At 39.7% G+C, this 16,557-nt stretch overlaps 1 protein-coding gene across 6 annotated transcripts in view; it reads right to left on the reverse strand.

Moving 5' to 3' along the window:
- The window catches only part of erich2 (glutamate-rich 2), a 140,009-nt gene that overhangs the window by 98,596 nt on the left and 24,856 nt on the right, over positions 1-16,557 (reverse strand). For all 6 annotated transcript variants that reach the window (XM_051930682.1, XM_051930681.1, XM_051930683.1 and 3 more), the window contains one exon: positions 12,091-12,124. In XM_051930682.1, coding sequence (XP_051786642.1) covers positions 12,091-12,124 — 34 coding nt within the window. The remainder of the gene's footprint in view (positions 1-12,090; positions 12,125-16,557) is intronic.

Here is a 16,557-nt window from a genome sequence, read left to right on the forward strand (position 1 = left end):
TTCATCATACCAGTACATATCAATAACAAGGCAGATCCAAGCAACTATAGGCCAGTAAGCTTAACATGCATCACAGGAAAATTATTAAGGAATTATTAAGGATAAGACTGAGCAACACTTGGCAAGAACAGGAATTACTCTCAACAGTCAGCATAGGTTCAAGAAGAGGGAGGTTGTGTTTTACTAACATGCTGGAATTCTATGAGGAAGCAACAAAAGGATATGATCAAAGTGGAGCAGATGATGTTATTTATCTGGACTTTCAGAAAGCGTTTGATAAGGTGCCACATGAGAGGGTGGGCATCAAACCAAAAGAAGTGGGAATTCAGGGTGTGGTGTGCAGATGGGTGCAGAACTGGCTCAGACACAGGAAGTAGAGGGTGATGGTGCGAGGAACCTCATCAGAATTGACTGATGTTAAGAGTGGTGTCCAGCAGGAGTCAGTGCTAGGGACACTGCTATTTTTGATATACATAAATGATTTGGATAGAAATATAAGTAACAAGCTGGTTAAGTTTGCTGATGATACCAAGATAGGTGGATTAGCAGATAATACGAAATCCTTTAAATCATTACAGAATGACTTTGATAGCGTACAGGCTTGGGCACATTTGTGGCAGATCACATTTAATGTCAGTAAATGTAAAGTATTACACACAGGAAATAAAAATGTGAGGTTTGAATACACAATAGGAGGTCTGAAAATCGAGAGTACACCTTATGAGAAGGATTTAGGAGTCGTAGAAAACTCTAAGTTATCGGCTTCCCGGCACTGTTCAGAAGTCATTAAGAAGGCTAACAGAATGTCAGGTTATATAGCGCCTTGATGTGTGGAGTACAAGTCACAGGAGTTTCTGCTCAAGCTTTATAACACACTGGTGAGGCCTCATCTAGAGTCCTGTGTGCAGTTTTGTTCTCCAGACTACAAAAAGGACATAGCAGCACTAGAAAAAGGTCCAGAGAAGAGCAACTAGGCTGATTCCAGGGCTACAGGGGATGAGTTATGAGGAAAGATTAAAAGAGCTGAGCCTTTACAGTTTAAGCAAAAGAAGATTAAGAGGAGACCTGACTGAAGTGTTTAAAATTATGAAGGGAATTAGTACAGTGGATCAAGACAGTGACCTTAAAATGAGTTAATCAAGAACACATGAGACACAGTTGGAAACTTGCTAAGGGTAAATTTCAAACAAACATTAGAAAGTTTTTTTTTTACACAAAGAACGATAGACACTTGGAATAAGCTACCAACTGGTGTGGTGGACAGTAGGACTTTCAAAACCTGACTTGATGTTTTTATGGAAGAAATAAGTGGATAGGACTGGCGAGGTTTGTTGGGCTGAATGGCCCGTTCTTGTCTAGATTGTTCTAATGTTCTACAATACAGTAGTAATACATTTATATTAGAATGTATACATTTTGTTGTACAATTCATTATTGAAACTGTTTAAAAAAGAAAAAATATAAACAATATTAAAAGTAAAATATTTATGTCCTTTTGTACATTGTAATGAATGTCATGGAGCAATTAGCTTCCTGGCTGGGACTAAACAGGGATCCTCACCCTGTCGGGAGGCCAGTATAACAGGAGAACCGAGGAAGAAAATTTATTCAGGAAATTTTCTTCCCCAATACGCTAGGTGTCAGCCTCCCTGGTTTAGGACTCTCACATGGATACCTGAAGGGTGTACTGGGACCTGGGACATACTGGGCTGCCAGGGGAAGGTGAAGGGATTCACAATGCCTACTTTTTTGAGACTTGTGATAGACCCAAAAGTACTTCCATTGAGCTATGCTCTGGCACCAGAAGTACTCCCAGGTCGAAGATATAAGGAGCAACTCGATTTCATCCAGGGAGCCAGAGTCGGGAGGAAACAGACGAAGCCTGCCTGGAGGAGCAGAGGAAAGGAAAAAGAGCCTGAAGACTTGTACTGTGTGTTGTATGTGTCTATTGATACGTTTTGTTGAAGGCATTTAAACAAAACTGAACCATTCAAAAATTACTCTAATTTTGATTTGTTTTCAACTATACTTCAAATGGACATTGACTGCATTGAGTATATATCATTTACTGATTCTTTTGAGTTTGAACTGAGTTACTACCTAAGAATGAGTCGCCGTATTCTCATTAATTTGACTCGTAAATGAATCATTAACTGAGAACAATGTACATGAGTCTGGTTCATTTGATTTGAAAATGAATCATTACCCAAGAATGAGCCACAAGATTCTTGTTCATTTGATTTGTGAATCAATCTTTACACCAGAACGAGGTTCACAAGCCTCATTCACATGACCTGGAAACAAATTATTACCCACAAATGAGTCACATGATGTTTGCTCATTTGGTAGGTAAATGAATTGTTGCCCCTAAACAAGTTGCAAAATTCTCATTCACTTGTGATTCGATTGTAGTGGCTGGGATAAGCCGCTCAGATTCTCACTGTTTTTAAAACGGTGATTTAATTTTTTTTTCAGGGACCCCAAGAATGCACCCAGCCTTAACCTGGCTCTCACACTCACAAATGAAGACACATAATAAAGAGGCTCAAAATGAATCGATAAAGAATATATTAACTAAAGTAAGAAAGCAAAAAAAGTGGATGATAAATTAGACTGGACTGCCAATACTGATGCGCTGTGCAAGAAAGGACAAAGCTGGTTATACTTCCTTAGAAGGCTGGCGTCCTTCAACATCTGCAATAAGATGCTGCAGATGTTCTATCAGACAGTTGTGGCGAGCGCCCTCTTCTACACAGTGGTGTGCTGGGGAGGCAGCATTAAGAGGAAAGACGCCTCACGCCTGGACAAACTGGTGTGGAAGGCAAGCTCTATTGTTGGCATGGAGCTGGACAGTTTAACATCTGTGGCAGAGCGAAGGGCGCTCAGCAGGCTCCTATCAATTATGGAGAATCCACTGCATCCACTTAATAGTATCATCTCCAGACAGAAGAGCAGCTTCAGCGACAGACTGCTGTCACTGTCCTGCTCCACTGACAGATTGAGGAGATCGTTCGTCCCCCAAACTATGCGACTCTTTAATTCCACCCGGGGGGGGGGGGGGGGTAAACGTTAACATTTAACATTATACATAGTTATTGTCTGTTTTTCACCTGCATTATTATCATTCTTTAATTTAATATTATTTATTGCATCAGTATGCTGCTGCTGAAGAATGTGAATTTCCCATTGGGATTAATAAAGTATCTATCTATCTATCTAACAATAAACAAATAACACCTATGCAAATACCTACCCAAATTCCCCTTTAGGCAATAATTATTTAATAAACACTGAACAAATTAAATCGAACGAAACACTAGGCTCTACACGATAAACACTTATGACACAGTCAAAACGCAATCCAGTACAGCAGGTGCAGATGGCAATGGTGAGTTGAATGAAAAACCACTGTGAACAGCCATCTGCATGAAATGTATAGTTTTGTCCTACCAGGTTCCAGTTGTGGTGTGAAGATTTGGTGAAGACGTATTCAATGAAGACAAAAACCACACAAAGAACCAGGCACAGGACAAGCACATACATCCGGAAAAAAACTGAAATCCACGGTGGTTGTATTTGTAATCCAAAAGATGTGAAGAGTACGAACAAATAGACACAGATGACTGCAATCCCACTTGGCATGTGTCAGCTCCTTTTTAAAGATGGCATCTAATCATTCTTCTTCCCAGAAACCCTCATAACACTTTGAAGCTGCCCAATGTTGTAATAGTAACAGGGCTGCTGGGATTTGAAGGCCATTTAAGTAGTGCTGCTACACTATAACAACATTGACTTATTTTAATTATATATTTTAACTGTGTTGTCATCCTTTGTCTACTGAAATTTGACAATGTCATATGATTTAGCATTATGTTAAATTTATGATTAATTATATATATATAGAAAAATAATGTATGAATTATAAAAATATATATTTGCGATGTGATGAGACCGAACAAACCCCCTCCTCCCCCGTTCATCTCGGCCTTGAATCTGATTGATGAATCAAACAAATCCAATGAATAAAAAGAATTGATTTGCTTAAATGGCAATTCCAAAGAATCAAATTAGTGAAGTGAATCAAAATGCCTGTTGCTAATATATATGAACTGCCCATCTCTAAACAGAAAAATACTACTGTTTCATTTGTCATAGAGGTAGCAAACATTTTGGTGATTGGATGATATGGCATCAGAAAAGGGATGTTTACATTATCATCTGATCTGCCTCCTCCACAATGCCGCATGCATATCATTTGAACTGCTGATTCAACACACAGTCAAGGGTTTTTTATGTTACAGAAAACAGCTGTGGTGATGATGAATATTTCAAAAGTTGGCATGGAGTTCAAACAGTGAGAAGCATTCACCATGTAAATCAATAATGCTTGGTATCTCTAACCATGAAGAAGGTCCAGGGACCTAAGCTTTTAATGTTAAAATGAGCAAATCTTTATCCAAGATGAATAGAATCTCCCATATTAAAATAATGTAGGCCAAAGATTAACTCCTAGGCGTGGACCTGGGTGAGCACCGCAGCTGGATAGCCTTCACATACCAGGAGCTATATAGAACACCAGCTCCATCTTGTGAATCATCTGTGACTGAAGACTCAAGTATCACTTAAGAGATTCAACCTTCCATTAGTGTTTTACTGCTGGAAGTTACACTTTTGTCTTCAGTTTTTATTAAAATTGCCATGAGATAACACAGCCTAACTAAATGAACTGTCGACAATACATCAGGCAATATGTACAGTAAAAAAAAAAAAAAAAAAAAAAAAGAAAGAAATGGAAAGAAACCCCTACCCATGGTGACCATCCCCAATAACTGCCCCCAACCCTGTGAATGAAACAAAGGCAAAGCAAAAAGGAACAGGAGAGGTTCAGGAGTGGACCCCAGTAGATGAAGTTCTGCAAACCAACCGAGACATGATAAAGAGAGAAAATGAAAACCAGATCACCAAGCCAAGGTGATTCAGTGTCCCCCGAATGACTGGCAGCAGACCACTAGTTTCAAGTCGCATTAGGCGGCCTATTAATTTGGCATGCAGCGAGTTCCAGAAAAATGAAATTGTAAAATGAGGGTGTGCACAGAATAATGGAAAGGGAACTAGAAGCGGGTTACTTAAATATTGTCATTGCAAAAATAATGGATCATTGGAAGTCTGCAGGGCATGCTGTGGTATGATTCTGTAGTTTATCAATAATAGCTTCTTAAATAAATAAAAATAATTGCTATTGCATCAGTCTGATCTTGATATGTCTGATCTCAGGAAAAGCAGCATTGGATCACTAGCGTTTATACTACAATCCAATTTGTATCAAATACTTCTGATGGCACATCACACTTTGAAGTGTAGACACACATTGTTCACATGTCATTTCTAGATCTATGTTACTCCCTGCTCCTAAAACTTGATTCTCTGGGTCCGGGAAACTAATGGAAGGAAGGTGTTTCTGCACAGGACTTCATTTGTGGTTACTCCACCACCATCTGCTCCCCCACCTGCAGTGGACTGCAGTACTGGGACTCTCCCCTGGGGCTTTTGCATTACAGATTGGCCTACCTAGACATTATAACAACTATGACGATAACAGCCTATTCACCTTGTCCATGCCATTCACCTAGAGTGTCCAATACAGCACTAAGTTCTTACTCTCCACTACACTATTTGGTAATTTATTCCACGTTCTCCGCATGAAGAAAAACCTTCTAACATTTGTGTTAAACCTACCATTAACACGTTTCCTGCCATATAAACATATTCTTGTTGTAGAATTTATTTTAAAATAACATCTGGGATCCACTGGATTAATTCCTTTCATAATTTTTAGCACTTCAATCATGTCACCTCTTAATCTCTATTTCTTTAAACTGAAAAGGTTCAGCTCCTCCAGTCTCTCCTCATACCTCAGTCCTCTAATCAGCCATGTCGCTCTCCTTTAGACTTCCTCTAGTGCTGCTATGTCTACTTTGTAATATGGAGACCAAAACTGCACACAGTACTCCCGGTGAGGTCTCACTAGTGCATTATATAACTCAACTCTTTTGAGGCGGATGTCGACATGTCATATAACGACATGTAGGAGTGCCAGCTGCTACACAAACGCGTCCAGCTCTTTGATCAGCTGGGGACCAGTCAGCTCATGCTGCTACATCACTATCGTTTTCTATTCGCGTCACTCTCTCACCAGATCCTCCTTTAGCTCCGGCTGCCTGCAGGCAGCTGAAAAAAATATTCAGCCCTCAAAGAATTAAGCAAACTTCCCTTGACTTATATTCCACACATCATGATATAAAACTTTAAAAATTCTATGAGAGTAAGTCAGTAATTATTCACACTTTTGTGATCATTTTGCTTGGGTTGGCCACACAGCTTTCTCCATGCACATGTGTAAACGCGTTGTGTCTGTAGTCATGGTGGTAAACTTTCGACATTGATCAGTTTTTTGAGAATCCATAGATGGCTTTTTACACAATATGGGGACAGCGTTTTTACCATGGTGCCATGTTTATGAATGGATTGAGAAGTTCAGAAATGGTTGAACAAGTGTTAAACACAAAGAAAGAGTGGGACGACCATCCATGTCCACTAATAACAACAACACTGGGCAAGTCTGTGCCATAATTCTGATGAACCACACGCAATTATCAATGAAGTGACAAGCCATATGCAAATTAGTCATGCTTCTGCATATGCCATCATCCACAAGAGGCTTTGTCTGTGCAAGATCAGTCCTGAAACAGCCTATAGGGCAGCACAAGCACCATCGTCTAACCACTTGTCAATGCTTATTGGACCTCTGTGGTAATGGAGTCATCACTGGAGATGAAACATGGATTCATAACTTCAAACCACAGTCTTAATGGCACAGTATGGAATCCGTATAACACTGACCATTAGATTACCATCTGTTTGGTCCACTTAAAGAAGCCTTAAGAAGTCATCAATTTCTCACAGACCAACATATGAAAGAGTCAATGCAAACCTGGTTGATAAACCAACCAACGTTCCCCCCACTGAGTGCATAAACAGTGGAATGCTGGACCAAATGCAATGAAAAGCAAGAGGACTATGTAGAACCATAATGTGTCTGGATGATCTTTAGAGTATTTATAATAAAATTTAGGAATAAAGTGTGGATAATTAATGAATGTAGATAGTGATGAGCCCACTATGACGTCCAGGTCCTTCAAAGTACACCTTATGAGAAGTTTCAGACCTCCCATTGCGTATTTAAATCAAATATTTTTACTTCCTACACGTAACACGTTTTGTTTATTTAACATTAAATTGATATTTCCACAAATCTGCCCAAGCCTGTATGCTGTATAGTAACAATTCAGCTGATTCTCCATTACAAGTCATTCTGTCTAGTTTGGTACGAGGGACGTTGAAAAGGTTTCTGCATTTTTATATTTTCCTTGGAAATGGTAAAGGCGGGAGGAGTGGTAATTGGGCATGAAAAAGCTGGTACGACGCTGAAAAAATTGCATCACAGACAAAGGTGACTATGTAGAAAAGTGATGTCATTTTTTTTTGAAAATTCTTAATAAATAGAGTTTCAAAAAGTGTGGAAACGTTTTGAATCTCCCTCGTATAATCTGCAAACTTAACAAGCTTATTGATTAGATTTTTGTTACTGTACTAAAGAAGCTCTCCTTCAGCACAGCTGGTAAAGAAGGCTCTTCAGCAATCCCAGTGCCCCGAGTTCAAGTCCTGCTACTGCCATCTTAAGGTGGAAAAGGAGGAGTGTCACTCTGAGCCCTTTAAAGGGACAAATGGTGCCGTGACCCAGATTCTCTCAGGAGAGGGAGAGAGAGAGATTTCTGTTCATGAACTACACTTGCAGACAGAAGCTCTACTGGCAGTAGGACCAAAGGAGTTCTCCATTAGGGCAGCTGGCTATACAAGTTGTTCTGCAATCCAGCATCTGGAGTTCAAGTTCCACCACTGCCTTCTAAGGAAGGAATACCCTCTGAGAGGGGGCTCCACCTTAAGTGAGTTCCTCAGCAGAGACAGATGGATAGAAGCAAGGTAGTGTGGTTTAATGGCTAATATATTGGACATTAAAGCCCAACACTTCTGCTTCAGTTCCTCTCTTTGGCCTTAATGAATTCTAAGGACCCGTATAAAATATACAGTGAATTAAGAAGGTATTCAGACCCCTTCACTTTCTGCCCACTTTATTGTGTTGTAGGTTTAATTTTAAATTGAAAAATTTGGCATGTTTGCCCATCAATCAACACTCAATATCCCATAATGTCAAAGTGAAACAAAAATGTTTTCAGAAAGGTTTGCAAATTTCGTAAAATCAAATACTGAAATATCTCATTAATAGAATATATTCAAGCCTTTAATTAAATAATTGGTAGAAGTCCCTTTTAACAGGAGACATACAAGCAACCTTGATTCTTCCTGGGTAAGTCTCTACGGGCTTTATACACTTGGATTTGGGCAGTTTATTCCATTCTTCCTGGCAGACCTTCTTTTTGATGGGCAAAAATGACAAATGTATCTATTTCAAAATAAATTTACATCATAATAAAGGGTCAGACTGCAGAAATGTTTTTCAGGAACCAGGAACTTTTTCTCATCTCAGGAACTCATTTGTAGCTACTGGTAGGTAGTTCCAAGTACTTTTTTTTAGCTCCTACTCCAGGGTAGGTACTTTTCTTTTAGCAAGGAACTATCGTGGATGAGGCACGCCCAATGACTTTTGCTGCCTGGTTGACCACACGCACTAGCGCCATCTTACAAATCTTTGTTTGTGTCTGTCTTGTTTGGACTTTGCAGAATTATCGGTGAAGATGGTGCACCGCATGTTGCACTGAATCATAATTCATAGCCACCTTCCTGGTACATCACATCTACTATGTAAACTTGCAATCACTTCAAAGAAATAAGGTGCGGGGGTCCCCCGTGGACTCCCGATTGCCCTGCAACACTCTTCATAGCTGCCTCCCAGAAATCAGAAGTCAGAAATTTACATACATGTAGGGTGAATTCTTAAAAACTCACTTTATAACTCCTGAACAAATATTATAACAACAAACTATAAATTTGGCATATTGTTTAAGACATCTACTTTTTGTTGGACAAAAGTCATTTTTTCCATCAATGTTCACAGAGTATTTCACTTTTTATTGACTACTAGCTGTCCCCCACAGCTCCACCCATGTAGTATTAAAAAAGACAAACTTTAAAAATCAAAATCAAAAGCGGAAGGTAGGTACGCTCCAACGTCAAACATTGGCACTTAATCTGATTGTGTTCAGCTCTGGCCAGAGTGCATCCCCCGAATGGGGAGAAAAGCATGTTGCTGTGATATCTCTGCAAATCACCTGCTACCCTCTAAAACACATGTAGCTGTGATCTCTCTCTCAAAAATGTCAAATCTAGATCATATCATATCATATCTAGATGATATTGTCTGCTGAACAAACAGGTATCACTAGCTAACCGGAGGTAAGGTACGCTCCAACACGTGGTGATAGGTAGACTGTCTCGAACAGAGGCTGGCATGTGAGTGAGGAGGGCCCCACCCAGCTCCCCTCGGCCCTGCAGCCTCTCTCTCGGATTCGCACAAATAAATCGGTACCACAAGTGAACTATGATACTTAGTGCGATGAGAGAAGTCGCAAAAATCAACCAGAATGTTCAAGCAGATTATAGAAAAAACCCGATCCAAATCCATTAAGTAGTTCTCTCGTGAAAAGTGGACAGACATACATACATACTGTCACGCACCTGATTCACCTGGGTTGTTGCGTAAAACGTCCCGCGAGGGAGCTACGGCAGTGTACTAATCCCTGTCTCTTTACTTCCTCAGAAAGACCGAGGCGGCGGAGCCGTAAACAGCACCCGGATGTATCAAGAAAACGCACACTTCCGGGTGCCTTTGTAAACACTGATGAGCCCTGATGACGTCAGACTCCCAGAAACCACCGCAACACTTCCCAGCATCCCTCCACGTTATTTCCTGTCCGTCATTATAAAATGTCCGTCCTTCCCTGCTGTATTTGTCAATTTTTGAGTTACTGGAACTGACTTGACCATATATTTTGATTTACAGTATACGGGGCCTAAAAAACCCCAAACCCTTAATCTGTTTTCGTGCGTTTCTTTCACAATACATACATACATACAGACATTGGATTTTATTATTATATAGCTACAGTATATATCATATAGCTGTGTAAGCCCATGCTGTAAAAAGCCTGGGCTCCTAGAAACCATGGATTCTAGCACTTCAATCAATCAATCGCATCGGTTGTGTATTAGCAGCTAAGCAAGGTTCTTTTTCCTTGGCGGTTTCGTTTTGCTGATGTGCTTGCCTCGCTTATGTATTAGCGGCTAAGTGAGTTTCTCTTTTGTCAGCAATTTCACTTTGATGATAGAGTCGCTTTCTTTGAAAGTCATGCAGTGGCCTTGCACTTCTGGGACAGACAGATACACACACTTCCACGCACAAACGTTTATACATAAGATATATACAGTACCTCAAAATTCCAGTAGGTTACAACTTTATATACACTTTGTTAGCTGTACCTATAAACAATTTGGAAAATTCCAGAAAATAATGTCAAGCCTTTAGGCAATTAGACAATTACTGTAGCTTCTGATAGCCGACTAGCCTAACTGGAGTCAACGTGTGCCATGTGTGTTAACTGGAATTGTGATATAGTCAATAAAAAGAGAAATATGCTGTCTGTGAACATTGTTGGGAAAAAAATACTTTTGCCGTGCACAAAGCAGATGTGCCAAAATGATAGTTTGCTAGGAAAAAATCTGTGGAGGGGAGAGCTTACAGAGTGAGTTTTAAAGAATTCAACCTAAGTGTATGGAAACTTCTGACTTCAACTGTAACAATGTGCAGGATGGTAGTCTACAAACCCACACAAAGAATTGATGTTTGTAGAATCATTTCTCCCCAAGGCTCAATGGATTGCTTGCTTGCCTGTGAAATTTCGGCCTGGCAATGAAACATTCAGAAGTCCATTCTAACACATTGATTTTTTAAGTTACTACTTATGTACTCTTGCGTAGGGTTCTTAATTGGCTACGTGATTAGTAAACAATACATAAAATGAAAAAGAACATTTTAGTACCAAGGTGAACCTCCCAGAACATTCTAGTAGTCAGTACGACCTTCTATTTTAGCCTTTTTTGATAACAGGAAAAGAAGGTGCAAACCTTGTAGTGGTCACAATTACCAGACATTCCTCAGCATCTTAAGGTGACAAATGAATCTGAACAGCTAAAGTTGAAGGATATGTTAACAGAAGCAGCAACACCATTCTTTGATGTCTTTTTAGGAAAAGGAAAAGAAAGGTCTTAATTGTTTCTTAAGAACTGGAAATAGAAGATCAAATCTTCAACGAATTTTGTAAACTGTAGGCACATATGAGGGTAGAGCAATCCGAAGCTAAGAGTCATGGAAAAATTCAGTGACATACTGACAAAGGATGACAAACAAAAACAGCTTATTCTTCGGTTGGTCACAAACCATCGCAGGAATTTTCCAACTTCATCAAAGACAGTGCTATTGTTGTAGACCTAGACGCGTGGAACAGTTGCCTACAAAAGCTGCTAAATGGAGTGACCTGTAAATGTGGTTTATTTTCATTAAGATTTTGTGTTTGTTATAGGTATGATAAAGAATAACACTACCCTTGTGGAGAATTTGAATCTGGACCACCCTAATGTATAGTATAGAGTACAACAAAACAAATGTTACCATGCAAACAGCACAAAGCCAGGGTTATCTAAGTCATGCTGCATCCCACTTGGAGGGGTAAAAAGTATGGATTGTTAATTACAAAGTACCAATCATCTCTTTTGTCTAAAACATGAAAAAGTAATTTGACTAATTAGTTACCCTTCCTCATCTGCAAAAAAAAAAAAACTATTTTCTGTTACTTTGGATTTCGTCATTTATTTCTGTAATCTGCCCCAATTAAATCATTTCTCTGGCTACACTTGTTTCTTGCTATTTTTCACATGTCTGGTGTTAAGAAGTGGTTGAGCGTGGCATGACAGTGTACGTTCTGTCATTTAAAGTGATAACAAAGAACGTGCACAAACCTTCAGGACTCAAAACTTCAAGCTGTCCTGATATCTGAAAAAGAAAAAAGAATTACTTTAACCTGAAAAACAGCAAAACATTTAGAAAATTTTAAAATAAAGAGTTCTAAACAATAACGTTGATTAAGATCAGACAAAAGGCTTTTCTTATCCATACTTGTCCTTGTGCTAAAGTAGCAGCAGGAATTGGGTCACTGATCAAGGGACTTTAATTGAAATGCTTTCTAAGGCCAGGTTTATACTTCATGCGACACAATACGTACTGCAGCGGACGCTACTACTATGCAAGCATTGTACGGTTTATACGTGCGCGCGTACTTTATGTAAATCTGGAAGATTCCACCAGGTGGCAGTGTGAGGTATCACCACGGTGAGAAAATGTTCAGCTTCATCGTGTTGTGAATTTCCTGAAACATCCATTAAATTCTGAAGACACCCTGCCACAACATATCTGAAAAGGATGGATGTTTAATGATTAAGTCCATCAATCCAGCAAGCATCGGGCACAAGGCAGAAATAATCCCTGGACGGGGCATCAGCTCATCGCAAAGGTGAACACAAGCACACATACACACACACACACACACACTAGCATCGTTTTAGCATTACCAAATCCCCTAACCTTCATGTCTTTGGAAGGAAACCAGAGTCCACTGTGGAAACCCACCAGGAAAACATGCAAACTCCAACCAGGGAACACCAGGGACGCCACTTTGCTACCCCCTACATGTGTAATTATTAACAGTATCCATCCATCGATTATCCAACCCGCTAGATCCTAACTACAGGGTTACAGGGGTCTTCTAGAGCCAATCCCAGCCAACACAGGGCACAAGGCAGGAAACAAACCCCGGGAAGGGTGCCAGCCCACTGCAGGGCACGCACTAGGGACAATTTAGAATCACCAATGCACCTAACTTGCATGTCTTTGGACTGTGGGAGGAAACCAAAGTACCTGGAGGAAACCCACACAGACACGGGGAGAACATGCAAACTCCATGCAGGGAGGACCCAGGAAGCGAACCCGGTTCTCCTAACTGCGAGGCAGCAGCGCTACCCACTGCGCCCCTGTGCCGCCCTATTAACAGTATTCATTATTTAAATGAAGTTAACGATTTATCTGTAAAATGTAACATACACACTTCAATGCATTTCATCATGAAAGTGATATCAAGTATAAATCTAAGGATTCTAAATGTGCAGGGAGCTGGAATATCATAAATATAACATGTTCTGTGTGACGATTGCTGTTTGCCGCTGCTGTCAGTTCAGAAGGAAGCCCCAAAAGCATGTAGCGATTAACAACTGTTTCAATTTTAAGGTGACATTTTACGACGGTTTACTTCAATAATAAAGTGAGCTACGAGATTATAGTGGACATTTCAAAATTAAAGTCGAAATTCCCACTTTAATCTCAAAATACACCTTCTCACTGTGTCCGTAACTGTTTTTTCTCCGTGGCTCAAATACGCCACTGGACATTCTGATGCTGTTGTGAAAGTGCAAAAGATGCACAAAAGATGGTATTTGAGACCTTTAAAATGTACAATGTCATTACGATGGGGGATATGCGACACTTGAATATAAAAGCACCACAAATGCATTTGTATGTCAGAATTTTGCTTCACCACACCAAACCATTCATGAAACATTGAAGCAGGCACATCGATCCCGTTTTGATAGTAAACAGAGACTCTGACATCACGTTCCGACTTTATCACACTTTGCCCCCTGACTTTTTGCTGGCACTGCAACTTGCACACGTGACATTAATTTCTGAGGACGTGCTCAGAGGATGCGTCAAATAAACGGTGGGAAAGCGAGGTAGCCATGATGCGAGAAGTATAAACCAGCCCTAAGGGTGTTAAAGGCAAAGGCTAACAGTTAAAAAGGACAGAAGTCATTCAGTATGACCAATATATAATCAATGTGTCAAAATCATATTTACCAGCAATAATCAACTCTCACATAACTCAACTGCTTTATTAAATAAATAGAGTGCTATGAATGGACTATTTAATCTATCTGTGAAGTTAGAAGTGTGACTTTAGTTATAGGCACTCTTTTTTGTAAAGAGCGATTCCCACGGAAGAAAGCCTGAAGGAGAGGGAAGATTTTTGAGGCCTAGGGAGAAAAACATAAGGGAAAAAAAGCTATATAAAGTCAGAAACTGAGCTACTAGAGAGCCGACCAGTGAGAAGGCAGACTTTTTGAAATGACAAGATTAAGAGCCACCTGAGAGACCAAACATCTTAAACAAGCAGGTTGTATAGTTTGGATAAGCCATGTTTCTATTTTCCTTTTGTTTTTTTATAGCACAAGGTATTTTGTTCTAATATTAAAATATTAAAACTTACTCAAACCGCTTTCTGCTTGTGTGTTTTGCTCTATTTTACCACTAGGGGTTGGGAAATGAGATTTTTTCTTAACTAGGTAAGACAGTGAATGCTCCTAAAATATAAGCTACAGTGACACTTACAAACCCCATTTCCATTCTCCCATAGGTCTTTGTACAATAGCATTGTACAGTAACTGTGAACTGTATATTCCTAAAGGTTTGTAAGTATAAGAAATGGAACACAGGTATAGTGTCAGAGGTTTAACATACAACTGTGGTTTATGGGGGGCAAAAAATCTGTGCATTTGATAAAAAGGAGATTTATGTTTTAAGGAAAGGTGCCCCCCCAAAAGCCTTTACCACAATAAAACACTTGACACTTCAAGAAAGCGAGCAGGGTCAAATTAATTTTATAGGACTATAAAACGGCCAGTGCGAGGTTCCTCTCACAATTCAAACACATCCCACAAACCCGAGCTGGATTACATGGTGTGCGGCATTCAAAGACATACTATTAGATGGTGTTAATAAGTGTGCTATGCAATGGATCAACATCCTATCCAGGGTTAATTCCTGTGATGCTGTGCTGATCCTATGCTACCTTCTCCATTCTGGCCAACGTTACAGGACCATTAGCTCTCATACCACTAGATACATGGGCCAGTTTTATCCTCAGGTCATAAAGTTGCTCAGCCTCCGCTCATGCTGAAAACTGCGTCTCGTATATATTGTCTAGTGTCGTATTTAATGTATGGTATTGCACTCATTGTCTGTTGTTAGCATTGTATACTTTTCAATGGTCTGTGGGAAACATGCAATTAAGAATCTCATTGTACTGTGTACACATGACTGGGAGCTTGAAACACAATGGAAAAACAATATGTACCGTATATACTCGCGGATAAGTTGGGACTTGATTTTACAGTATAATTTCTAGTATTTTATAATGTCGGTCGTATAAGTCGAATGCGGAAAACTCATGCTATTGATCCAAGGAATTGTGATATGCTAAGCCCACCTGAGAGAGTAACCACGGAGCACACTGCCTTTATTTTTTTATGTGGGTGCAGCAATGCGCTGTATCAGCGTGTGCGCCTAACCTCTCTCTCTCTCTCTCTCTATTGTGCCTACGTGACCACACGGTAATACCCAAAACATTCCGAAGCAACATTTGCACTGTTTTCTGTATCTCACCCCCTCATGCACCTTTATCGTAAGTGCATCCCTTGTCTACGACAAAGCGTTTGTTCAGAAGAAAATATGAAGCTGATTTTAAATTAAAAGTCGTTGAAGCAGAAAAAGAAATTGGTAACTGCTGCTGCAACAAAATTTGATGTATCTGACAAACTGGTGCGAGATTGGCAAGAAGATGTAAAAAAAAAAATTAAGTGTTACATTTTTGAACGGGCATATAAGTCGGGGCTTGATTTGACTGTATAATTTCTGGTATTTTATAATGTTGTTTGTATAAGTCGAATGCGGAAAACTCACGCTATTGGTACAAAGGATTATGATATGCTTACGCCCACCTGAGAGAGTAACCACGGAGCACAGTGTGGTCCTAACCTCTCTCTGTCTCTATTGTGCCTACATTACGGTAATACCCAAACTATTCTGAAGCAACGTTGGCACTGTTTTCTGTATACATACACCTTTATCGTAACAGCATCCCTTATCTACGATGGAGCGTTCGATCAGAACAAAATATGACGCTAGTTTTATATTAAACGTCGTTGAAGTAGTGAAAGAAATTGGTAACTGTGCTGCTGCAACAAAATTCGATACATCTGAGCAACTGGTGGGAGACTGGAGGAAGCAAGAACATGTAAAAAAAAAAAGAAAAAATTTAAAGTGTCGCATTTTTGAACAGGCGTATAAGTCGGGGTCTGATTTTATGATCGATGTTTCGGGTTTCAAGACCTGACATATACGCGAGTATATACGGTAATGCTACAATTAAACACAGTATGTAAAAATAAACTACTAAAATATTACATAAACAGAGCAGTGAAAATAAACCTGCATTTAACTAGGTTGTGAGTAAATAAAATCAATGATTGCTGGTAAATGATTTAGTGTGCCTTTCCCCCAACATCCCAGAAACAAGTTAAGGTTACTTGGGGACTCTA

Source organism: Erpetoichthys calabaricus, chromosome 8 (genome assembly GCF_900747795.2).
Source record: "Erpetoichthys calabaricus chromosome 8, fErpCal1.3, whole genome shotgun sequence".
NCBI lineage: Eukaryota > Metazoa > Chordata > Cladistia > Polypteriformes > Polypteridae > Erpetoichthys > Erpetoichthys calabaricus.